Raw genomic sequence first — 26833 nt, 5'->3', positions numbered from 1 at the left:
GTCCCAAGGATGCCGTTGATACGAGCCTTACAGTATGCAATGCTGTAGTGTAGAAATAGATGAGATAGAACGCAACATGTAGTGGCACTGCATGCATGTGTGTGTTTGTTTGTTGTTTGTATGTTTACTTCTCTCTTGCCTATTCTACATCTTCCCTTCTCTCTTTTCCCTCTTCCCTGTCCTCCCCCTCTCCTCTCCTCTCCTCTCCTCTCCCTCTCTCTCTCTCTCTCTCCTCTCTCTCTCTCTCTCTCCTCTCTCTCTCTCTCTCTCTCTCTCTCTCTCTCTCTCTCTCTCTCTCTCTCTCTCTCCCTGTATGTGCTGCTCTGTATTCAGTGACCCCTGGTAGCGTATTTGGTTCAGGTCAAACTGAATTACTGTGGAATGTCCCTCTCTTCAATGGCTGGCTCAGTGGGCCTCAGCATGAGAGCATTTCCCCCTTCATTGACAGCCAGACTATTTTCATTTCGGAGGGGGACCCGACTCCCAAAGAGGCTTCTCCACCACTGTCTCCACCATCCACCCCGAGGTTCCTTCACCCGGGCCTGTTGGGGGGGACAGCCGGCGCGTCCAGCGGAAGCGTAATGATGCGAACGTGCAAGTTCCGAGGCTGCCCTCTCACCCCGGCTCTGTTTGGAGACACACTGCTGCTGGCCACTCGCATCAATTAAGAAATGCTTTGAATGCATTCCTCCCCGAGCCTGCGAGGCATTTATCTTCCCTAAGAACAGCACGTGGGAACTCTAAAAACAGCCGGGGTCTTTGGAGGGCTCTGAGGCAGGGACAGCCAGTATAAGCCTGTTTCTGCCCTAGTCTGCTGGACATGTGCCATCGTAAAGGTCTCTGGCAAATGCTTTTGGTCCGGGGTTTTTTCCGACCTACAACAACAAAAAAACCCAATGATCTTGTTTTCTATAGACAGCATTTTGGTTATTAACATAATATTATCCAACTTGTGTGTTTCAAATGTGATAGGCTATCGATATGCTTGTCGTGTTTCTCTCTTGGCTAACTGGCTTCTGAATGTAATGTCCCTCTCAAGATAAACATTAAAAGTTAATGCACCGACACCATTTATCACCAATAAAAGGGTTTTACGTGTCAGCTATCCATGCATTGTGGCATCCAATTACTGCATTGCCTGGAGACAAAGCATTCCCCTGCCTCACTGACAGTTAAGTGATGTCATTAAGGACTGGCATTCTTGTGGTTGTTAAATGGTTGGGTTTACTCCATGGGAGTTCACCCAGGTGAAAATGGGTTTTCCAGTTGCAAAATGCAAATTGCCTGTTTGCCAATCAACTTGGCAAAAAAGCAAAGTAGCACTTATTTATCGTTATATAATGGCCTTTTCCCCTGCCTATGTATTCAAAGTCTTTAAATGTTGTGCAATATGTTTTCCTACTCTGTCTACTTATGGATTAACTGAAAGAGATAAAAAACTGTTAACGTTACCGTTCTTGGAAAAAGTCCCAAATTGGATTCAGCTTTAAGACTTGTTACATTAGTCTATGTGGATCATACAGTAGTTTCACATGCAAACGTTTTATGAGATGATGAATGACTCCAACGCCAACGTTTCCAGGCATCCAGCTCCGTACTTTCGCAATGTATCTCACCAAATAATCCTAGTAGGAGCGGTTTCACAGACAGGTCTCTTGACTAGCGTGATAACATTCCTTTATGTATTATATCTCTTTGCGTGACACAAAGGATACCCTCGAAGGAACACACTTCATGACGATGGGAATGAGCTGGTTTTATTGAGGTCGACTGGGTTTGGAAATGTCAACAAACTTCAGCTCCCCACTATCCAGATCATAAATCAGAGTGTAATTGTGGGAGAAACAAGCAGACCTCATCCACTTGCTGGGGCTTTGACTCGGTGGGGGCCAGAACTAGAATAGCTGCTGGGATAGCTCACCTCTCTCTCTCCCCCCCCCCCCCCCTCTCTCTCTCTCCCTCCCTCTCTCTCTCTCTTTCTCTCTCTGTCTGTCTATCTCACATAGAAACCGCAGTGGGCCACTCTCCAGGGAGACCAGGGACCCTTGAGAGCCAGTGTTTACCCCACCTTTGTGTCTATTGTAAAGGAATGAGTTGTTTGTCTGTAGCTGTAAAGGGCCAGTGTTTGCATGGCCTCTGAAACCGTGTGTGTTGACAATGAGGTAAAACTGGCCAGGGGTGGCCTTTTTTGCACAGCCTGGGTGAGTCAGCAGAAAGTTAGCATTTTTACAGTTCAGGACTGTTGGTCCCCCTGCTTTCAACCAGGTAGGCAATGTGCACTCAATGTGAAGACTGGAGAGCAAATGAAAAGCATGTGATGACTCTGAGTGTCACGTGCCTGACATTGTGACATGGACGTACTGCCTCCATGGAAGGAATGTGCAGATAAAGACACCTTTCTAGTCTGGAGAGTGATACACACATGATTACGTGTTGGAGCAAGTGAGTGTCTGACTGGGAATGTGGTTTGATATAGGCTGTAAAAAACGTGCCCCTACAGTCTGTGTGTTTGAGTTGTGTTTGTGTGTGTGTGGGTGTGTGTGGGAGTGTGTTGGGTGTTTGCGGATGGGTGAGTGTGTGTGTGGGTGTGTGTTTGTGTTTGTGTGTGTTTGTGTTTGTGTGTGTGTGTGTGTGTGTGTGTGTGTGTGTGTGTGTGTGTGTGTGTGTGTGTGTATGATTCATCCCTACACACCTGCAGGGTTTGTGAGTGATGCACTCCCTCCATTCCTCCCTGTGTGTGAACAGACTGTGTTTGGATGGTACTACGGCATTGGAGGCCATTTCAAAGCACATCTGTTCGCTCCGAGTGTTGTGTTACGTCTAAGGTGGAATGCGTCTGTGGCTGATTTGGCTTGGAAACAATGGAGGTCAGCCATGACATGTGGAATGAGAAAACATTTAGAGAGAGATGGTATGGGGGAATCCATGCTCACTGAACACATTCTAGGGCCAAGTCAGACTCGGGTTGCTGAAATAAATCCTCTGTAGCATCGGAGGTGTCATTCGGCATTGAAATATGACTAAACAGACTGACTGCCCGTTTATCCCCGAGATACGCCTTTTAGAGATATGGAATGTGTGGAGATTCACAGTAGAATCAGACGATAAGCCGCAGCTTGACCTTTTCATCTTGGACGTGCTGAATTCCAAAGACATACTCCACACATGTGCTTTTCATTTGTGTTCATTGACTCCTCTCGATCTCGGCTTTCCGCCGTGTACTCAACGGAAAGTGCCAACGTGTTTCTGGTGATACAGTCAACTCAGCTAATTGGAAACACCACCTTTGTGTTCTGCGGAGCTCTTCCCATACGCCCCGGATGACAGCAGTGTTCTTTGTGCGATTCCAGAGAAACCGCATCGTATTACACCTCGTCAATTATTGATGCCTGCGGTGAGGTAACGCTCATTGTGCCTCCCTGGTCCGTCTCCGTGTGTGTGTGTGAGGTGATGACATGCAGTGTAGCTGCTGTTCTCCACGGCCCTCCTGTGAAGCACAGGTCTGGATCGGGCCGCAGCTGTGGGTGGCATTGGATGCTGTCTCTCTCTCTCTCTCTCTCTCTCTCTCTGTGTCTCTGTCTCTCTCTCTCACTCTCTCTCTCTCTCTCTTTCTCTCTCTCTCTCTCTCTCTCTCTGTCTCTCTCTCTCTTTCTCTCTCTCTCTCTCTGTCTCTCTCTCTCTCTTTCTCTCTCTCTCTCTTTCTCTTTTTCTCTCTCTCTCTCTCTCTCTCTCTCTCTCTCTCTCTCTCTCTCTCTCTCTCTCTCTCTCTCCCCCCCCTCCCGTCAGGGGGGAAAGGCTTTGTAGTGCCATGGCTGCAGTGACCATTGATGCGTTTGCCTGTGAGATGGGGTGGATGCTATAACTTATCAAACGCCTGAGCAAACTCTTTGTCTGGTGACATGGAGGGAAATTTGGAATCTGGGAATGTGTTGCGTAATCATGCGATAGGGGGATAATGGATGGGAAGGACCTGCTCTGGGTTGGTCAGACGCGGCCACGACTCTCCAAACATACTGCACGTGTCTGTCACTGCGTGCGTGCGTGTGTGGAGTTTAAACTCAGCGGGGGGGGCCAGTACTAATACACAAATGCACGGAGAGTCTGTCTCATCCAAACATTTATGCTTCCTTCCACTCCACTCTGTACATTTGCGGCTTAGTCAGATTGAGATAATGTTTAATTTGCTTGCAATTTATGTAAGCCCCGTATTATGAATATTGGATGGATATTTATGCTTCCTTTCAACAGAATGGTGTATTAAAGACAATATGCGCCAGCCCTGTTGAAGAAGGATGTATGTATGTACTGTATCATATGGTAACTGATCATGGAATGGATCATATCCAGGTTAAGATCACAATATATTAATGTCTACAGTAACTTGGAACAGAGAGTAATCCTGCAGTATTGTCCTGTAAGTGAACAGAAGAAAACTTGAGAATCTCTGTGTGTATCGCTGTCTTTCATTATAAGATAAACACCACATACACTGTAGGGACATTGGATCAAACCACATCGTATAACAATAATAATGATGACAATAAAACAAAACAAAGTGAGCCGCCTCCCACAACACAGTTCAAAGGGAGCTTTCCTCTCAGAGTCAGGTCGGACATGTCAGCTCAGGTTGGCAAACAACGTCTCAGAGAGAGTGATTGATCCTCCCACGACAGATCACGCCTTTGCACGCCCCGCCACCCTGACGCCAACGCTGAGCTTGTTGTCTCCCTGTGACGGAAAAGAAAATTAGACTGTGAAGATTGACACAATTGCGTCGTAGGGAGAATGTCCGATGGAAACAGGGTTGATCTCATGTGAATCACACGCTACACGCCACTCCTCGAAGGGGCTGTGATGTTTGATGTTTGTTGTGCGTGAATCATAACATCGGAAAGAATGGGAAGAGGAGATCAATAAACTGTTTGTATGTGGGTGGACAGCTGGTACCAGACAGAACTAGATCACTGTCAAACAGAAACATATGGAGTCAGATAGTCTGGTGGTGCCATACCCTGTAGTGTTCCAGCCTTAGGGGTGGGATGGGTGGCATGGGCGACTGCCTGAGTCCTGTCCCGCCCAGGGTGTGGGCTGCGAGGAGGCCCGGGGGGGGGGGGGGGGGGGGCAGAGCAGGGTCTCTTAGGAGCAGCTTGTGCGAGGCCGTGGGAACGGGCAGGGCGGCGAGGGGTAGGGTGGGGCGTCAGGTGGTTTGGCCTGCTCAACTGAAGCGTGGCGCTGTCGGGCTGCTCCCCGGCCCTCACTGGCAAGCTGCTCACCCTGGGCACTGGTGCTGCCAGGTGATTCCAGGTCACTGGGAACTGCTGGAGGCCAGAGTGGTGCCAGCGGGCTGTCTGTGCACCGCTGGGATTGGCTAATGGAATTTACTAGCACAAGCTTCCTCACTGTGTGACGAGAGGAGGAGGAGGAAGGGAGGGATGAAGGAGGGAGGAGGGACGGAGGGAGGGAGGGAGGAAGGCTACGGCAGGATACAGGACACTGCTCGATGCTTGAAAGCACACACATGCATACCATACAGGCAGGCATCCACAAATAAGCACTAACACACACATACTGTACGCACACACGATTGCAAATCAAGGTTCACTCGAGACATGGTCAACCAGGGACAGCCAAGTATATCCTCTTTCTGCTTTGGCTGAATTTGATCATCCTCATTTGGAAGTGATTCAAATGCGGTTGTCACATGATGTCAGCATCGAATATATAGTCTACTCAGTGGATTGTGCATTGCTCTTGCTATTTAGAAATTGGATACGAATGTTACCATTTAGTATGTTCCTGAGAAACACTGTTTTGACTGCTGCTTAAATATCAAGTACCAATTACTATAATTATGTTTTACACATTATGTCAAATTGCTCTATTTTTGGCAATGATTTTCTCAGGCACAGTTAGCTCAAGTTTCCCTGCCCCTGTAACATGTCTGTGCGTTAGTGCCCCTGAAACTTAATCCCCTACAAGTCTGACTCTGAGCCATAATAAAGGCAGAAAAAAGCCCAGTCCTGATTAGGAAAACAATGAATGTGGTGAGAGGTTACAGGCGTTTTCTCTCAGAGTAACTTAGTCCACACAGGCTAATCGGAATGGACACACAGGACACACAGTTTTTTTTTGTAACTGGGTTCTGTAACTGGGGCATGAGGGTGATGTTTTGTGTTTCAGGTATATGATATTTCCCACAGCCCAAGCAAGTAGCGGTTGCTGTGTGTGTGTGTGCGTGCGTGCATGTGTGCGTGCATGCGTGCATGCGTCACTATTTCTCCATCAGCGTGCCAGGCTTAGCTGTGTAACTCAATTTGGCTACGTTTGGGAAACCCATAGCAGGGGATGAGAAACACCAGAACCTTCTCTGAGTGTATTTTAGTTTATGCTTCAGATTCATTCAGTAGGGGGACAGACAGAGACACCATTCATGCAGACTGTACCTCTAGTCTTTCTCCACCGGGGTTTCCCTCGGTAAGTCTATGAACAACAGCATTGTTTGAAGAGACTGCTTGAGACAGAGGTAGACACTTCACAGGATTATGACTTTAAGTACCCTTACTTTCAAGTCCTTTTTAGTTAAGTAGTGTAATCACGTTGAAAAAAAATGCACCTCTATTGAGGTCATTTTGATGTGACTGATGTCATGTTGTTACCTGTGTTTCCAGTGGTGGGCTGGAAAACCACAGTATCACAGAGTGTGTGTTCTCTGCTCCTCTCAGACATGGAGCTATGAAAGGTTCAGTCTACCAGCCAGGCCTGGAGGAACTGTCAGTCTGGGATACCTTGGGAAAAGCTTGGAGAGATCGTAATCATCGGTGCCACTGCACAAGTGGAAAGTTCTCTCTCATTAAGAGGGTGAAGGTTCTCGAGTGAGAATGGGGGTTAGAGGTATAGAACTGTGTGATTTGGCCCGTTGAGCTGTGTGTGTGTGTGTGTGTGTGTGTGTGTGTGTGTGTGTGTGTGTGTTTGTGAGTGTGTGTGTGTGTGTGTGTGTGTGTGTGTGTGTGTTTGTGTGTGTGTGTGTGTGTGTGTGTGTGTGTGTGTATACATTGTATGTATGTCAATTGTCATATGTATTTGTATGGCATTGTTAGCGAGGCAAAGCAATGCATGCAAGCTCTTCATTGACTGTGTAGTCATTGCCCCTGTTTCTATACCCTCTGTTACTGCTGGCCTGGCAGACACTGCTGCTTCTTGCTGTTTGGCAAAAACCAACGCTCAGAGCAGAGACTGGAGAGAGAGAGAGAGAGAGGGGGGGGGACATTGGCCTGACTGTGCCCCAATGAAAAACGATCAGCTATTCACTCTCTGTTGTTCTCCCCCCTCCCTCTCTCTCCCCTCCCTCTCTCTCCCCCCTCTCTCTCCCCCCCCCCTCTCTTTTGTTTAGGGAGAAGCTGGCCGTGGCTCGCCTGCAGAGGGAAGTCGCACGAAGCAAAAGCGAAGGAACAATGGTACTGTTGAGCTCCGTCTTACTACATTCTGCCCCCCAAACCCACGGGCCCTCAGCGCACGCATGCCGGTCCTGCTAGCTCATCACCCAAGGTCATCTCAACACTCCACTCACATCAATGACCGCCTTTCTACCCCTTTAACATAACTTTTCTCTACAGAATGATCTATTTAGCTTAGGGGTGGGGGGGTGGGGGGGTCGAGTCCACTTATTACGGGTTGGTGGGCAGGCCTTGCTCTCCGGTGGCTGTTGCATGAAGGGACGTGCTGTGGTATTATGGGATGGATGTACTGTCAGGAAAAGCTGATTTCAGGGCTGGTATAAATTGGGCTTGTGTAACCAGGGAGGGGCTTGTGTAACCAGGGAGGGCTGTCTCTCCGGTCGTGCGGAAGGAGAGGGCGCGTGAGTTAGGTTTTTTTTTTCGGGTTTTTCTTTTTTTTTTTCTTCACTGTGTGACGGAGCAGATACCACGGCCGAGGACGGCCTCTGGGGTAACGCCCCCGGAACCGAGGAGGCCAGCTGTTCCACTGCAGAGCAGCACAGCCCCAGATAGCCTCTCCTGAAGGAGCTCGACCAGAGCAGCAGCACTGGAGCAGCCTGACTTACAACGGACAGCTACAGAATGCATATACAAGCGTAAAAAAGCGCAGATCACCATAGCGTTGTACGTACGGTTTGCGTCAAATGCGTAAACGGCACATGCACCATAGGAGAGAAAGGTGACAGTGTTTTACATACAGGATAGGAAACACACAGTACGATGAGACTCCTTCCTCTGTACACTCGACTGCCGTGTGTTGCGGAGGAGGCGCTGTATTGATTCCCCCCAGCGCGCCTCGGAGGAATGCGGAGCACAAAGCGTCAAGGTCGCAGGCCGGCCGTGCGTGACCGTGACACGAGAGTCCCGCGCACGTGTTACGACATCGCAGGCTCTCACGCCTCACGCCTGACATGCTTCTCACAGCACAGCAGACAGGCACACCTACCTCAGAGTCCTCATACGGACCACACCTACCTCAGAGTCCTCATACGGACCACACCTACCTCAGAGTCCTCATACGGACCACACCTACCTCAGAGTCCTCATACGGACAGGCACACCTACCTCAGAGTCCTCATACGGACAGGCACACCTACCTCAGAGTCCTCATACAGACAGGCACACCTACCTCAGAGTCCTCATACAGACAGGCACACCTACCTCAGAGTCCTCATACAGACAGGCACACCTACCTCAGAGTCCTCATACAGACAGGCACACCTACCTCAGAGTCCTCATACAGACCACACCTACCTCAGAGTCCTCATACAGACACACCTCAGTGTGTCAGCACCTCCTATAGTCACACTAATCTCAGTGATCTAACCCTCCTCTGTGTACCTCAATGTATAGTCGTCAAACAGCCACTGCTAGGCGGTGAGGCGATGTCTCGGTGCTCCCTCTCAGACTCACGCAAGTGGATTCCATGCTAATTATGCTTTGAGTGTTTGGGTGTGTGTGTGTGCGTGTGTGTGTGGGTGTGTGCGTGTGGGTGTGTGTGGGTGTGTGTATGTGTGGGTGTGTGCGTGCGTGCGTGCGTGCGTGCGTGCGTGTGTGTGTGCGTGCGTGGGGGTGTGTGTGCCCAGATGCATGCATGCATGTGTGTATGTGTGTGTGTGTACGTGTGTGTGTGTGTATGTGTTATGTGTGTTGTGTGTGTATGTGTGAGGAGGGGGTGAGGGATGACTTATCTGTGCCAGACAGGAGGAGGGTGAGGGGAGAAGCGGGGGAATGGGTGGAGGGGGGGGTGGTTGTTTCTGAGCTCCATTTGAAATTGGGATTATCCCTCCCAGAGTCCCCTCTCGCACATGCCAGGGATGCTTCTGAGCGAAGGCACGGTGTCTAATAGAAATAAAAAAAAATAAAAAAGGGTGCTGCATCAGGGAGATAATTATTGTCAAAGTGCTGGCGGTGTTGAACTATTCGCCTGCCTGCCACAGACTCTGCCCTGCAAAGTCTCCCTCTCCCTCCCCCTCTCTCTTTCCACTCGACCGACTCGGAGAGACAGATTAAACACTGCAGACTTTGAAGAGTGCGTCTTTCTACCCTCCAGAGTGTCTGATGCCTCTCTTTAACGAGCCACGGTTTCCCGCCTCCAGTGGCCGCCTCTGTGGCGATGGCCCGCGTTGGCTCCGTGTAACCTGATCGGAGGAGAGGAGAGGAATGCCCCTCAGATCCCGGTGTGTTTCTGCTGACTAGCTCCACTGGGACACGTTACCTTACACCGTTCTGACTATATTGTGTAGCAAAAATAATGCTAAACGCACTGTTCTGATTGTGTGAGGCGCCCGAGTACCGGGGCTTGACTGTATACATACTCACGCTCTGCTGTAATACAGCACTCTATGTAAATACATGCATTAACAAGAGTGTTTTCTCTAGCTTGTGTGTGTGTGTGTGTGTGTGTGTGTGTGTGTGTGTTTTAATGGGCGTTCCACTTTGGCAATCCCATGACCTCTGCCAATGTCATGACCCGTAGAGTTCTGCACCATTCTGCTTTGCTTTATCCGTTTGTCTGGACTGTTGGTTGTTATAAAAGAATATTAATTTGTGAAGTTTCATGTGATGTGGGGTCAGATACCAAACGCCGTTGAAGGTGCTGTCAGTGGTTGTCGCTGTGTTGTATCGTACAACTAACTCTGTCGGTATTGACTATTGGCTGTAGGGAGGTGTTGGTATAACCAAAACTTGTGGGGCTGTCAATGTCCTGTTTACTCCCTAAACATTATGTTAGGCCCCGCGAGCGGCGTGTTTGCCCAGCCCAACCCAGACTTAACATCCAACAGCCGACAAGAAAAACACTGGATCCCCCTGAAGGTATTTGATACCGAGCGCTGGCCGTGTTTGCACTCTGAGGGCCTCAGACACAGGCCTAGTCTCTCCAACAAGTGTGCCCTGTCTCCCGAGTCAAACCTCTCTTTCAGTCCCAGCTACTGCTGGAGGTTTTCCCCTGGAATTCTTCACAGTCCAGCCTGGAGAAGAGGAGTGTTAGGGCAGGGCTGCTAAATGACTGGCTCTCTCTCTCTCTCTCTCTCTCTCTCTTCCTCTCTCTCTCTCTCTCTCTCTCTCTCTCTCTCTCTCTCTGAAGCAGGATCTAAGCAGGACTCCGGCAGGATGCTGGGTTTCCTGTCAGTCCAAATGTGGGCTTGTAAAGGCTCTGTGGCGCTGGCTAGTCCATTAAAAGGCCATTTAAAATGCAGCACCAGATTATGACCACTGGAAGCGGCTGTCTAAACAACGTGGGAAAATAAACGCTGCCGTTTTGTGTGAAACTGCCTTTGTTTTTCTTTGCTTTCGTGGCCACACCATGGTATCGGAGCTTGATAGGCATATAGTGCTTTGTAGCACACACACACACACACACACACACACACACACACACACACACACACACACACACACACACACACACACACACACACACACACACACACACACACATACACACACAGATACACACACACACTAACACACACTAACACACATCAAATAATCACACACACACACACACAGACACACACAGACACACACACACACACACACACACACTCACACGCACACACACACTGTTTTATTTATCTTTCGTGTGTACATTGATTGCTGTGCTTGATTGGTTCACACTTGAACGAACCATAAATGACTGATGATTGAATCGTTTTTGCATCAGCCTCACATCCTACATGATGGTGTGATTTACGCCAAAGCACTCACATGTAGCAGTGTAACTCATGTAGAACATGCAGCGAGAGAAGCATCACTGATCTGAGTCTGAGACAGGGATAACACGGACCAGGAAGCCAAGATGGAGCATGCCAGGTCTGTAAGCTCTCTGTGAGAACCAGGGACTGTCTCCTCTCTGTGAGAACCAGGGACTGTCTCCTCTCTGTGAGAACCAGGGACTGTCTCCTCTCTGTGAGAACCAGGGACTGTCTCCTCTCTGTGAGAACCAGGGACTGTCTCCTCTCTGAGAAGTGAGTGAGTAATGCGGGGAGCTGCAATGGGAGATCCTGGACCATGCTCAGGTGCCCTGCGGAGGCACCGTCAGCGGGTGTCTGACAGCTGTGTGGAGGATCTTTGACACCACTGAGGGCTGGGGACTGAGGACTGGGGATTGGGGGACTGAGGGACTCAGGTGCTGTCTCTATAGATTGGGCTTATCAGCCGTGGGCAGGGGACAGGGTCGCAGGCAGCGCCGCTCACATTCACAGGGTGATGAGTGGATGACAGCCAGGCCTAAATCGCATCTCCACACAGACCCCTCACCCTGTCTCTGGAGCACATGTGCACAGGGCTGTTGGGGGGTGTCCCTAAAATCCCTGTGATTGTTGGGGGGGGGGGGTCCCTTGGCAATGATAAATGGACCTTAACATATCCATGGGTCTGTGCAATACCCGCAGTAGCTAGGTGAGAGCAATAGCACACTCTAATGTAATAGTGGCACACCATGGTAATTGAATTTATGCACACCCCAGGGACACGAGCCAATGATGCTAGTGAATAAACATGCCCTTTGGTTTCTACCCTATTTTTGAAGATAAGTCATCTTAGCCAAGGGACATTGTACCACCAATAAATAATTGATGTCAACTTTGTATCTATTGAAGTCGCAAACTTTGGATCTATTGAATTCCCTTTGAAGTTCCGGCCTGGAAATATTAGCTCAGAACATCTATGCAACGCAAATGTAAATGTCTTCTTGTAATGTAGCAAAGAAGAGCTGAAAGTCACATTAATTACCAACAATGTGTACATTATGCCAGTGAGACAAATCCCCTTGTTCAACTTTCAGCAGACTCCAACCTCTCGTCAATACAGCACCATGTTTTATGTATGAATGAGGGACCCGTGCTGTGCATTGTGTCCCTGATGTTTGTGTTGCAGCGGGCCAAAGATATGCTCCAGGCCCTTTTGATTCAGCAAGAGCTCCTACTGAGGTTTAATGTGTAATGAAGAGATTATTGAGTGAGCACCCCCCTTTTTCTCTCTCTCACACACACACACACACACACACACACACACACGCGCACACACGCACACACGCACACACCCACACACCCACACGCACACACGCACACACGCACACACGCACACACGCACACACCCACACACCCCCCCACACACACACACACACACACGCACACACATCCACTTTCTCTGATAACATTGCACTGCGGCTTCCCTTTTGTCAAAGACTCTCAGCATTGTAGGCTCAACACAACCTTGGGAGACGGCAGTCTCTAATTAATTTAAAATCCTCTGTAGATCATGGAACGGTATCAGGGGGTTAGAGTGGCATAGTAATTCACCACAGAGAGGGCTGGCTCGCATGAATAATGACAACACAATGCTGTTGAATTACACAGTCGTGGTAGAAACGCGTTGTGTGGACTACCTTGCAACTGTGTTACAACAGCAGCATAGAGCAATACATGCCATGTAAAACTGACATTTTTGTATTGATTTTGAATTATGGTTCTGTGTTTATAAATATACTTATAATGTCTTAGAATCTATTTACAGTGTGACTCATGTGCTTTAGTCTTGCATTTTAAGACAAGAACTCCCATGTTCTACATTAGACTAACCCATGTCAACACAGAACATTACACAGCAGCATGATGAAATAGCTTGCTTCTCTACAGTGCCTTGACCAGTTTTGGCATGTTAAATCCCAATCAAGTCAAGGTTAATCCTGGCATAATACAGTACACTACTCATAATCTGTGGGCAAAGCTACACTATAAACTTTAGTGGGCCAGCATAACAGCAAAGCACTTAATTTGACCGACTACTTTCATTTTCTCAAAGGTGGGTCTACATCAATACAGTCATGAGCTCTGTGGTGGCTGTGACAGTCAGGTTTCCTTAGGAGGAGATAGCCATCTACAGGAGAAAGGGGGCAGTGCATCTCTCATGCACACAACCCACAGCAGCCAATCAGACTCAGAGGAGTATTCCTTTTTAGTCACTGGAAACATTTATGGGAATGTTCTTTCAGAACGTAAAGCAAAGTTGATTGCGTGACATGTTTCCCCTTTTATTAAGCTAACTGTCTCCTTGAAAATATTGATTCTCCTCAAGCCACTGCTAAATATGTGGTATTTGGTGTTAGCACATGAGAATATGCTTTCAATTAGAAGGCTTGCTATCACTCTGCAAATTCAAATGCCACAAGCATATAAAGTCTGAAAACTGTAAATACTTTAGCTGTGAAATAGTGTAATGTTGGTAGGCTTTCTGGAAACATAAATATATCGTAACATTAGATTTAACAGCCCCCAGGCCTAGTTAAATAGCTGAAATTATGAATTGAACAAAAGCAATAGATTGCTTTTAATGTATGTTGTAAAAGTATGTTGTTATTGAAGATCTTGGCATGGCTTAGTCTGCAGATGTAGCCATTTATTACATGGGTTTGGGCCTGGGGTGTTTGTTAGGGGGATGTGGTTAACGAAAATCAGGGACAAAGGCCCTGTTCTTATTCAATGAGTCTATGCCAAATCATTGAACAATGTCATTTCCACTTACCATGTCTGGGGAGGGAAAACACTTGGACTTTTATAGAGAGGTTTTTAGAGGCTATTTTCACATAAACACGCTACCTCAGGTTATAACTTATAATTATAATAGATTGGTGGTTGCACAATATATTGGCATGCCTTTGATGTGCAATCATATAACCATTCATATGCATGTTCAATGGGGTAAATATGATTACATTGGTATCATAGGTAGACATCTTTTTTTGTCAGGTATCGTGACACCTCATCTATAGCACAGACATATGATAACACCTGTCTGACTGGTGAATTCACTCTTATTTTTTTTTATTTTTAAAGGATGTGTTTTTGTGGATTTGTTGGTTCAGCTCATGTTCAGCTATTGCTCCATCTCGCCAGGCCTTAAGCCAGAGTGGAAGGAGTTAGTTTGGTTCTGGTCCAGTTGCAGGTCCAGCTCTTGGCACCGGGCTGTGACGGTTTATGTTTCCGTAGTGGTAGATTTACAGCAGCCATTATGGCTGATGGAGAGCCTCCCTGGAGCGTAAAAGCAGCTCCACATAGTAGCCCTGGATTTATGGCCATCTTGAAGACCAGGGCTGGTTTTAGTGGTGACTTGGGTTTAATGTGGTCTGTGCAACTGCTTGACAGAATTAAAGTTCGCTGTTCGGAGGAATTTCTGCCAAGTCAGAGAGTGAAAGATTGTTTGTTGGACTTGTGTTGCATGTTTAATTTTCCTTTATGTTTGTTTTGTTTGGTCTTTCTTTTATATAGATCAAAGCAGAGTAAGTCCTGATGACAGAGGCCTCAGCATAAATGGAGGTGGAAATATGTCATACATAGCTAAGGCCTGGATTTGTGCTATCGTACTTGATTTTATTGAATGTTTACTTATGCTTGACGCTCCAGAAGATGTTGTTAATTTCACCACTAGATGGAGCTGTAGTGTTTGTCTGTGAAATGATTTGCTCTAAATCCCTTAGTAACCAGTCGTGAAAGCTCCGGTTGGTTGTACAGACTCCAGATCTATAAGTAAACGTCTTTATCTCACCTTTTCTGATATTGAGAAAGAAAAGTGATAGCATACAAAGTTAATTAAGCTTTGCTTTATGAACAGTAGCCATTTAGGTCAATTCATTTATTGCAGTCTGTGGGACAGCTTCCCAAGGCTGGACTCATTTCTCTCTTAACTATTGAACTAAATTGATATTTAAAAAAAAAACATGATGCATGTCTGGCTCAGGTTATATCAATGCCTATTCAAATGTGTAATACAAATAAACAGTTTCCAATTAGACTCTCACTGACCTCCACACCGCACCGCAGTGTGTCAGGAGGCTAGAGGTAGACTTGCTTCTGTGGAGCAGATGTACTAGTTAGGACTTCATGGCTGTGTACATACAGTAGTTCTGTCTGCGGTGACACATCCACTGTACTGGTCTAAGACTATGGACGGTCATGGATTGGCTTCTAATCGAAAAGTCATAAAACTGTCGTAAAAGACATAAAGAAAGGATAACCCTTACTACTCGGTTGTCTATACCGGAATCAGTCAAGGTCAGACGTCTCTGTGAAAGATAATTTACATTTATTTACATTTATGGCATTTAGCAGACGCCTTTATCCAAAGCGACGTACAACAAATACATATCTCGGGGTTAGCGTTAGTATAGGGGGGTTAGTGAGAGCGGCAGCGTTCTGGATGAGCTGCAGAGGCCTGATAGAGGAGGCGGGGAGTCCGGCCAAGAGTGCATTGCAGTAGTCAAGGCGAGAGATTACAAGTGCTTCGACCAAAAGTTGTGCTGGTTCTCTGGTGAGGAATGGACGTATCCTTCTGATGAATCTACAGGAGTGTGCTGTCGCTGTGATCGCCACACAGGATAAGCGGTTGTCAAGGATCACCCCAAGGTTCTTGGCTGTATGGGAGGAGGTCACAGTAGAGTTTTCTACTGTGATGGAGAAGTCTTGGAGAGGGCAGGCTTTCGCTGGGAGGAAGAGCAGCTCAGTCTTGTCAAGGTTGAGCTTTAGATGGTGGGCTGACATCCAAGCAGAAATGTCTGCAAGACATGCCGAGACACGTGTTGCCACCTGTGAGTCAGAACGGGGGATGGAGAGAAAAAGTTGAGTGTCATCTGCGTAGGTGTTGTAGGAGAAACCATGTGAAGAAATTATAGAGCCGAGAGATTTGGTATAGAGAGAGAACAGTAAAGGCCCATGGACAAAGCCCTGGGGGACACCAGTGGTGAGGGGTCGTGGAGAGGACAGCAATCCTCTCCACGTCACCTGGTAGGAGTGATCGGCCAGGTAGGATGCAAACCAGGAGAGTGCAGAGCCAGCGATGCCCAATTCTGAGAGGGTGGAGAGAAGGATTGGGTGGTTTACTGTGTCAAATGCCGGGTCAGGTCCAGAAGAATGAGAACAGACGAGAGGGAGGAAGCTTGAGCGGAGTGGAGAGCCTCCACGACAGCGAGGAGAGCAGTTTCAGTAGAGTGCCCAGCTTTAAAGCCGGACTGGTGAGGGTCAAGGAAGTTGTTTTGAAGGAGGTAGTTAGACAGTTGGTTAGAGACAGCATGTTCAAGGGTTTTAGATAAGAAGGAGAGAAGGGATACCAGTCTGTAGTTATGGACAGCAAATGGGTCAAGAGTTGGTTTCTTGAGAAGAGGCTTGACTCTGGCTGTCTTGAAGGCACCTGGGACAGATCCTGTGGATAGAGAGGAATTGGAAAACTGTACTTTCTTCTATACGACACATTCTCAATCTTCTCTTTTCTATCCTGAAGAGAACGTGGTGAATGGCTTATTCCATCCTTGACAAGACAGAGAGAGAGAGAGAGAGAGAGAGAGAGAGAGAGAGAGAGAGAGAGAGAGAGAGAGAGAGAGAGAGAGAGAGAGAGATGGTTGAATGTCTAAACATGTGCTTAAGAAGCTTAGCCAGATCATTTTGTCATAAATAGAGTCTCACGTTTAAGTTGGTGTTTTGCTGTGGAGCCAGATTATAGGAGAGTTAGAGTTTGATGCACTTTCTTTAGCATTTTCTTTTTAATCATCCAATGAAATCCCCAGGCCCAAACTGCTTCTAGAGGCTCAATGCACTGTTTACACCCACGCTTGGACACAGAGCCCAGACATTATCTGGGGGAAACTGTTCCTCAAGGAGAGATGGTCAGCCTGCAGACAGCTTTGAAGTAGCCTCTAAACCGGAAGACGGTATTGTGTGAAGTGACTTCTAAGGCTCCAGGACAGAACAGAATCCAATTAGAAACCTAGAAAAAAGGCAGTGTTAAGAACTTTTCTTGTAAGTTTGTTTACTGAAGACAAGTCCAGCATTACTGCAGCAAATCTGCTATGGCAGAAGGGGTCAAGCTTTACAACCAGCATGTTGCATAATACAGCAGATTTCTTTTTTTTTCTTTTGTTACTTTTGCCGCTGTAGAACTTGGAATTTTGGACCTAGCAAGTTAGCGGTTCTGAAAACATGACACTGCTGATAAATCAATGATGAAATGCCAATCAAATATTAAATAAATGACACGTGGACAGTAATGCAGTACTTAACCCAAGGCCTAGAAGTCGACCTGTGCTTTCATGTTGCCTCCCACCCTGTAGCCTACCTAGATAGGCTGATTTGTAACACATTATCCATTTAGCTTTAGCTAGCATTTAGCTTGAGCTTTTTTCCTAGTTGGCATCCAGCAACTATAACCACATTGTGGCTTTTTTTTTCCACAGCGAGAAAAGCTGATTCACGAGCTAGAGGAAGAGCGACGCCTGCGATTGGACAGTGAGAAGCGGCTTAGGGAGGTGACGGAGGAGTCGGAGCTGGGCCAGGTGCAGATGGTTTCGCTACAACAGCATTTCTCCAGGTAACACAGTTCAGTGCATGCATGACAACAGAGCAGCACACTGTACACCAGCTCACACACACACACACACACACACACACACACACACACACACACACACACAGACACACACACACACACACACACACACACACACACACACACACAGACACACACACACACAGACACACACACACACACACACACACACACACACACACACACAATAGAGCAATTATGTTACATAATTTGTATTTTTGTCATCATTCCTGTAGCTACCATTACCAGTATGTAATGTACTGTACTGGCTCACTTCATTCACTGACATGGATAGTCTTCTTTGGTTCATTAGCCATCCCTGTTATTATCTTCAATATTTAGCATGACTTTTTGCCTCCGAAAGCTTCATTGCAGTCCTTTGCCTTCCCTCTCCCCTTTCACCACTTCTTCGACGAAACCTTAAGACCTACCTCTGTTGATGTAACTCATGATCACTCAACCTTGACAGCATTGAAATGAGTGGTTGCACATTTTTATATCTTTCTGAGATTTGAAATGAAGAAAGGATAAAGTGCTCAAATTATGGCCCTGTCAACTCCTCGACCACTTCAGATGACCCTGACTTCCTCTTCGGCGCTCAGTGAGGTGTGACAGTAAGTAGGAGAATTCAAGAGTCAGCGCCACTTATTTCCATTGGAAACTGATGTCATAATTAGCAGATAGCTATTCAATGCTGCACTTAAATGAAGAATCCAGGGGTTTTGTCCAGGGGCCTCTTATCTTCCCGTTTTAAATTACTTAAGAAAATCTGTCATATTCAAATGGCCTTTCAATATCCCACAGTTGGACAGAGTGTTCTCTAAGTAAGGAGGTGACATAGCAATAATAGTTACTTATTACTAATACGTAGTGCTAACATGATGTCACATAACATGACATCAAATAGATTTCGTTGGGTTTGCTTCAGACAGTTATAGTGCTGCTCTATACTGGTACCGAGACAATTGCTGCAACTCAAGCACATTAATCAAGGCAGCCTTAGTTGCTGAGGGAACACACTTCAGATCACATCAGGACAGAGCCTGAGCCTTACATCATGACGGCACGTTGTCTTCACTCCGTTTGTTTTGGTGGAGAGTCGACCATGTATGTGCAGTGCCACGCTGATGGCATCATTGGTACCCACAATGAGCCAGTGAGCTCAACAATGTACGTGTTCATTGTTTCCTCAGATATGTTCTGGAACGTTTTCGCCGTGTACAGTACAGTGGACAGGAATTAATGTTTTCTATGTACAGTAGAGGTTGGATTTGACAACGCAGCAGCTCATGCTGTAGATGTTATCCATTGGCATTTATGTACCACTTCTCCTATATGGAATAATGCATGTCGAATCAGGGACAGATCATTCAAAGAGTAATCTAATAAACGCTCCCTGAGTGAGGGGACTCCTGGTGTTACGTAAACACAACTGCCTGTCCTGTCCATGCAGTTCGCTGACGCCCCTTTTTATGTCTGCGATCTGTTGCCGGAAAGAAACCAACCATAACTCTATTATATCATTTGTCAGACTGGGACCAGCTCTGTTCCTAGGATCCATGTTAACTCTTCCCAGTAAAACCCTTAATGGCGTGGCCACGCCAATGAATCAGCAGATAGCGCGCCATTACGAGAGCCCGGCGTCCCATAGCCGAACAAGTGAGGCAGAGAAGAAGCCTGTGGAATTCCATTAGGGAGGAAATATATTAGGCTTATCTGTGATTGGGTCCTGCTCTAGTCCCTCTGTGACAGATGCTTCCGTCAGCGCATGTCTCCAGACGAATTGTTCCCATTGGCTGTGACGACTGTGGATGACTGTGAGCTTCAGGCCCAGAGTGGAGAGGAACAATGTAGACAGAGATGCCATTATGGCTTTTAAAGTGCTTGCCGAAAAGAGCCTTTCCCACTCCACTGCTCTCCTAGATAAAGTACTTGACATTGTTCAACTGCTGCAATTCTCCTAATATTGCTCATTGTCATTGTAGTGGATTGCCATAATTTTCCACAGAGAACATTATAAGTGGTTTTTTGTGCATCTCGCTCAACATAAGGGTTTTGTTGCTTTCGGTACCACTTAAAATTAGGTTTCCATTCATTCCTTTTCACCTTGAGCAGCTAAAGGGAGTTCAGACTCACTGTCTTGTTAAATTCTCAATCTTTGTTTGTGTGTGTGTGTGTGTGTGTGTGTGTGTGTGTGTGTGTGTGTGTGTGTGTGTGTGTGTGTGTGTGTGTGTGTACCTGCACCTCAGTGGATTAACGTGTGTACATTGGAGCCAACAATCAGTGGCAACTAGCCCAGTGGCAGATGGGACATCAGTGTGGTCACTTTAATTAAGAGCTTACAAGCCAGCACAAAACTCGGTCACCAGGCTGCTCACACTGTCTTCCTGTGAACCTTTGCCCTAGTTGGTACTGCCAGCTTTGCTATTGGGAATCCCCCCCACCCCACTTCAACACTGCCATGTACACGTACGCACGCACGCACGCACGTACACACACGCACGCACACACACACCCATGCACACACGCACACACACGCATTATAAATTAACGTCCAGAATTTGTAGTATTTCATGGTATGCAATTTGCAGTGTACTTTGTCTCCCTTTGGGATGGCCTGCCTGTACAGTGTGTAGTATGAGTGAGCACAACAGTCACACCTTCCAAAGCTTTGAAAGATGGACATATCACCTGTACTGTCAACATTCTGCTTGGATGTTTAGTTATATTTAGTACAACTAGTACGAAATGTATCTTGCATTATGACAAAGTAGCCTCACTCTGTGAATGTGTCTTCATATAATATCCCAGAATTATGTAAGTGGGCATCCAATCTTTTAAATAGACTGCAATCTATTTGACCCATGGCAACAATTGATTTCAGCATCGCTAATTAAGTCACGCTGCCCTCTGAATGATGGTGGGGCATCAAAACGAGGTTATATTAGGACATATCACACTCAATCAAAAGGGATTTCATAAACGAGGAAGCCACACATAAAACACGCGCCACACCATAAATACTGTAAACACAATCAATGCTGTAGACTCACTCCAGAGCCTCTCTGACAGTAGATAATGCTCCAGAATGTTTGACTACAGTAGGAACATCGGGCTGCTGTTTGATAAATAATGCTCTAGAATGTTTGACTACAGTAGGAACATCGGGCTGCTGTTTGATGAATAATGTTCTAGAATGTTTGACTACAGTAGGAACATCGGGCTGTTGTTTGATAGATAATGCTCTAGAATGTTTGACTACAGTTGACTACAGTAGGAACATAGGGCTGCTGTTTGATGAATAATGTTCTAGAATGTTTGACTACAGTAGGAACATCGGGCTGCTGTTTGATAAATAATGCTCTAGAATGTTTGACTACAGTAGGAACATCGGGCTGTTTGATAAATAATGCTCTAGAATGTTTGACTACAGGAGGAACATCGGGCTGCTGTTTGATGAATAATGCTCTAGAATGTTTGACTACAGGAGGAACATCGGGCTGCTGTTTGATGACAGGTGGAGAAAGCTAATGAGCTGCTCGTTAGAACAGCACCTTGTTGGTCCTCACTCATTCCCTCCGATGAGGCGGTTGAAAAAACACACATCAGAGAACGGCCGTGAGTGGAGCCAGACACACTCCGGGGGGAAGCATGGCTTCATACGAGCCTCAGCAGGGACAAGGTGTGTGTGTGTGTGTGTGTGTGTGTGTGTGTGTGTGTGTGTGTGTGTGTGTGTGTGTGTGTGTGCGTGCGCATGTGCGTGTGTGTGTGTGCGTGTGTGTGCGTGTGTGTGTTGTCGGTCTCAGTGTGGCTCTGTGCTTATTATCTAGCAGGAGGTAAATGTAGGGCAGGAACCTGATCAAAACAGTTGTCAGAAGTCGGGCGTTTGGCATTCTGTCTACTTTTGCCCATAGAAAGCAGTCTTTCCCTTCTACTTTCCTCTTCCACTGTTGTGCTCTCCTTTGTTTTCATGTCTGTCCTCAGATCAGGAGGTCTGCATTCCTCAAGTGACTGGTCACACACTCGACTGGCCCCAGACAGACACACACACACACACACACACAGACACACACACACACACACACACCCGCACACACACACACACACACACACCCGCACACACACACACACACACACACACCCGCACACACACACACACACACACACACACACACACACACACACACACCCTCCCCCATCCAGCTGAGCTTTAAGGGGAGGAGACCCCTGTGGGTCACGTGTCCGGCCCCTGGCTTGGGTCAGCCTTCAGGGCTCTGGAGTCGTTGTCATTCCACTCAAAGATTAGTGGGAGACTCCACAGCCCACAGCCCACCCTGTAGGTCACTTCCACAGCCTAGACCTGGACCAGACAGGACATAGAGGACAGAGGAGGGCAGCAAGCTCCAGAGTTGACCAGAGAGAGTGAGAGATATGGGGGATAGTTAGAGATGTAGAGGGAGTCTGCTCTGGAAGGAGGCCCAGGCCAGAGCCACATCACCCCTCAGCAGCCGGACCCACCCCTCCCCCCTTGCTCCCCACTGGAGTCAGGCAGGATGTCCTGTCGCCAAGGAGGGACCAGGGGGCTGCTGGGGGACTTAGGATTTGGACTGAAGATGAGGGGTGCAGTTTTCAGGTAATGAACCATCCAAGCTCTGTACTGCTTTTCTCTGTCGAATCTTCATTCCCTCATGCCCTCTCTCTCTCTCTCTCTCTCTCTCTCTCTCTCTGTCTCTCTCTCTCTCTCTCTCTCTCTCTCTCTCTCTCTCTCTCTCTCTCTCTCTCTCTGTGTGTCTCTCTCTGTCTCTCTCTCTCTCTCTCTCTCTCTCTCTCTCTCTCTCTCTCTCTCTCTCTCTCTCTCTGTGTCTCTCTCTCTCTCTCTCTCTCTCTCTCTCTCTCTCTCCCTCTCTCTCTATGTGTCTCTCTCTCTCTCTCTCTCTCTCTCTCTCTCTCTCTCTGTGTCTCTCTCTCTCTCTCTCTCTCTCTCTCTCTCTCTCTGTGTCTCTCTCTCTCTCTGTGTCTCTCTCTCTCTCTCTCTCTCTCTCTCTGTCTCTCTCTCTCTCTCTCTGTCTCTCTCTCTCTCTCTCTGTCTCTCTCTCTCTCTCTCTCTCTCTCTCTCTCTCTGTGTCTCTCTCTCTCTCTCTCTCTCTCTCTCTCTCTCTCTCTCTCTCTCTCTCTCTCTCTCTGTGTCTCTCTCTCTGTGTGTCTCTCTCTCTCTCTCTCTTTAACCCTCTCTGGAGACTCTGGTCAAACTTAGAGATAGAGGCAGCACCAAGATATGCATCTTTCGTCCTTCTCTTGACTTTGAATCGTCTTTGTCTCCAAGCCTTTTTCCCCCCCCCACAATAGAGGATATGGGAGACCGGCTCTACTCACAACAACAACAGCAGCAGCAGATGATGACTGTGGTGTAGATTTACAGCTCAGCTCAGCAGTGTGTTTGTTCTGTCTGCACGTTAGTGCTGCTGGATGATGTAAACAGGCAGGAATGGCCGTTCAAGCCCGGACGCGTTGTTTGGAGAGTCACGGTCGGGTTCAGACGCCTTCCTCGGCCCCTCTACGGTCTGTGGAACGGATACGCTCCCCGGGTCATGTGCTTCCCTCGTTAGCCTTGCGCTGCGGTAGCCGTGATGCGTTCTGCACAGCTGTACCGGTGTCCGCAACGCACCTACAAATGAGCTCAGTGATTGCCTTCTCTGCGGAGATCAATGCGCTGGCCCCGATCGTTCCCGTTCTCGGGCAAAGTGTTTAATTTGGAGAATTAAAAGAGGCCCCTCGGTGTAGCAGCTGCAGAGTTCATTTGGATGAATCAGGCCGCTGTTCTACACCCTCACATCTGGTGGCTTTGGAAGAGGAAAAAAAAAAAAGGGTCTTAGTTGGTATTCCTCGAAGCCACTTCCCTATTACTGCCAACGGGAGCGGAGATTAAACAGATAATAGTTGTCAGATCTATTTTTAGATCGTCAGGATCTGTTTGTTGATGTGAAATTCCTCCCCTCCCTTGTGCTGTAATTAACAAGTGAGGTGTTAACGTTTTTTTTTTTTTTTTTTTTTTTTTTATCGTCATTGAGTTCAATTTCGGGGGAAATTCAGTTTTTTGGGGGATTTCTGTGTCCCTGAATGAGACGCTGGTTAGATAAGAGAGGAGGACGGGAGGAGAGGACAGCAGAGAGGAGGAGGACAGCAGCACACTATCAAAGTGTCCTATAGAAAAAAGGAAAGGAGTGATCCGTCAGTTGACACATTTATCACAGTGTGCTAGACTGAGTAGAACCTGGTCTCTGCTTGTAACTGTGTCAGCAACAAAAACCTCAACTGTGACACACTGGCACACACACACACACACACACACACACACACACACACACACACACACACACACACACGCACACGCTCAACTTCCGCAATGGATTAAACATGTTCATTATGATCTGTTATAGGCGTACTTAAAAAGAGGTCAGATTACAAGCTTCTATGAAAGTAGGGCATCCGTTCACACATGATGAAGGTTTTTCTAGGCTGTCCCGTTGAAAGAGGCTGTCCTCTCGGCTGCAGCCCCCAGTCAAATGACATACAATATGCAGTGACCTTAAAGAAACTGTAATGATTTGGTGGGATCTCGTCTGCGGTGATACTCACTGAAGCTCACGCATATGTGGACAACACAGATACAACACACACATGTATGGAGATTGACACATGGATCTATACCCACATATTCAGATCCATAGTGTAAACCCACATGCAGACATGCATACGGTCACACATACTGTAGTAATATGACATGCTCACATCGGAGCCCAACATTGGAAGCAAACAGTAAACAGCCCCAATTGTCCATCAGATGGTAGCATTGGTAGCAGGTACTGTACTATATGTTTCATAAGGAATCAGTGGTTATGCATGTACAGTGAGTCTGTTTCAGACCTCAGCTGGCCTAGGCTGGTTGGAGACTCTGTCCAGGGCCCAGGGCCCAAGGCCCAGGGCCCAGGTTCCACCCTCTCCCCCTAACCCCACCTCCCAGAGGAGCATGCAGGGTGAGCAGTTGTGTGGCAGCTGTGCTCCTGGTGTGATGGAGTAATGGGCTTCATCCTGTCATCCTCTTTAAGGGTCTCCACTGGGCCCTCTCTCTCTCTCTCTCTCTCTCTCTCTCTCTCTCTGTCTCTCTCTCTCTGTCTCTTTGTGCAGCATGTGGGGCACACATGCTCCTACATACCCACAGGGACAAGCAGAGGCTAGGGCCTCCTCACATGGGCCCTCATCTGCTAGCTAACTGCTTCCTATGGCCAGAGGTGTACATGTGGAAGAAACATAATGGATTTGCACTAAATCCCACCAACCTCAGGGGGGAGCAGAGAGAGAGAGAGAGAGAGAGAGAGAGAGAGAGAGAGAGAGAGAGAGAGAGAGAGAGGGAGAGAGAGAGAGAGAGAGGGAGAGAGAGAGAGAGAGAGAGAGAGAGAGAGAGAGGTAGGCAGAGGGAAGGTTTTCTGTCGATCTACTCAAATCCTGCTTTATGTCCATATGTCCATGCAGCGTCTTGGCCACGGAAGTTGGGCATATGTCTACGGATGTGAGATTTGTTGAGTCTGCGACACCAGATAGTACCTTGTTAAACTTCTTTCAGAAGAGACATTTAGGGCCATTCAGAGGACTGTCCTGATCTTTCTCAGAAGAATGATTATTTATGACTGCCTTGGCTTCTGACTGTCTCTCGAGCGTCTCACTGCCTTCCCCGCCATGTGTGTCTCATTGATGAGGTCAAAGATAATTCGAAAGAGTCACTGGTCGTAAGGTTGAAGATCTTTGTAATGCTACCCTGCGCTAACAAGCATGACAGGCCCCCTGCGGTTGTTACAGTGCTGGCCGTTGGAAACAAAACTGGATGTGTTTCGCCTGGTCAGAGACGAGGTCAGAGACGAGGGCCACTCCTCTCTCTGGGCAGCAGGAGTGTCCCCCTCCACAATCACGCTTTCCGGTTTGCTCAGTACTCCTCTAATCTGCCAGCCTGGTGGGCCATTACATATGCATTAACGGAGGCGCAGATAATGTTGAAATGAAAAGGAAGTCTGGACAGAATAATGGGAACGTTATGCTGCTGAGTTGGCCGGTATCGCAGAAGCTGGGTGAGGATAAAGCCGTTCATACTTATTCATCAACTCATGGTCAAGCGTGGGCCCTTGTGACCCCAATCCAACCGCACAACCAAGTGATTGTTCCCCCATCTTAAGTTCTTCTTTTTTTTTGGTGTGGTTTAATACTTTTCTAATTGTGCCTTTGTCCAAACTGATTAATGAGGGCTTGGCTGAGCTTGGCTCCTAATACAGTGTTGATGGAGTGAAAGTGTAACCAGCTTTCAGAGGTAGCCTGCAGGCAGCCCGAGCCAGGTAGGTCAGCCATGAACACCATCTCAGAGTCTTCATCAATCTCTGGCCTCGTATCAGGTTGAGAGAATAGCTGTGTCTCTCTTACAGTTAGGGTTAGGGTTAGGGTTAGGGTCTGTTTGTCCATTATGGGGACATTTTGAAAACCAGTGCTTGTTTTTAGGCATAATCTCTGTAGTAGTGTGTTTAATAATGTGCTGTAAATAATTGTGTTGCTGCATGGATATTTTCTAAACACTTTGTTTGAGTTGACCTAATTACATTTTCTGTAGGGATTTTCACATAATTAATTCAGTTTTCTATATAGATTTTCACATAATTATATTCAAACATATGCAGTATATTTGGACAGCTAATGTTCTGAAATGACACGATTCCACAACGCTGGCCTTACAGTAGCACTGAAAGTGTTGCTTACAGTTGAGCCAAAAGCCTGTTAATCCCTGGGAGCCAATAAGGCTCCACATGTCTGCTGTCCATCCCACACACTAAAGCCCGGGGCAGGGGGATCCGTATCCCTAGTCTCCCCATGTGTCCACAGCCCTCATCCCTGTCTGTGTCCAGCCTCTCTGCCACACAGCAGGG

At 47.3% G+C, this 26833-nt stretch overlaps 1 protein-coding gene across 3 annotated transcripts in view; it reads left to right on the top strand.

The window, feature by feature from the left end:
- Positions 1-26833, top strand: part of LOC310812413 (nck-associated protein 5-like) — a 110335-nt gene that overhangs the window by 38098 nt on the left and 45404 nt on the right. For all 3 annotated transcript variants that reach the window (XR_014554520.1, XM_083680957.1, XM_083680956.1), the window contains exons 3-4: positions 7391-7454; positions 17719-17852. Coding sequence is in view for 2 of the 3 variants with exons in the window: in XM_083680957.1 (XP_083537083.1) it covers positions 7391-7454; positions 17719-17852 (198 nt within the window). In the remaining variant the exon portion in view is untranslated. The remainder of the gene's footprint in view (positions 1-7390; positions 7455-17718; positions 17853-26833) is intronic.

The sequence above is a fragment of the Argentina silus genome (assembly GCF_951799395.1).
Source record: "Argentina silus genome assembly, chromosome: 11".
NCBI classification, from domain to species: Eukaryota; Metazoa; Chordata; class Actinopteri; order Argentiniformes; family Argentinidae; genus Argentina; species Argentina silus.
Note: the sequence above shows the minus strand (reverse complement) of the source record. Positions and strands in the feature narration are given on the sequence as shown.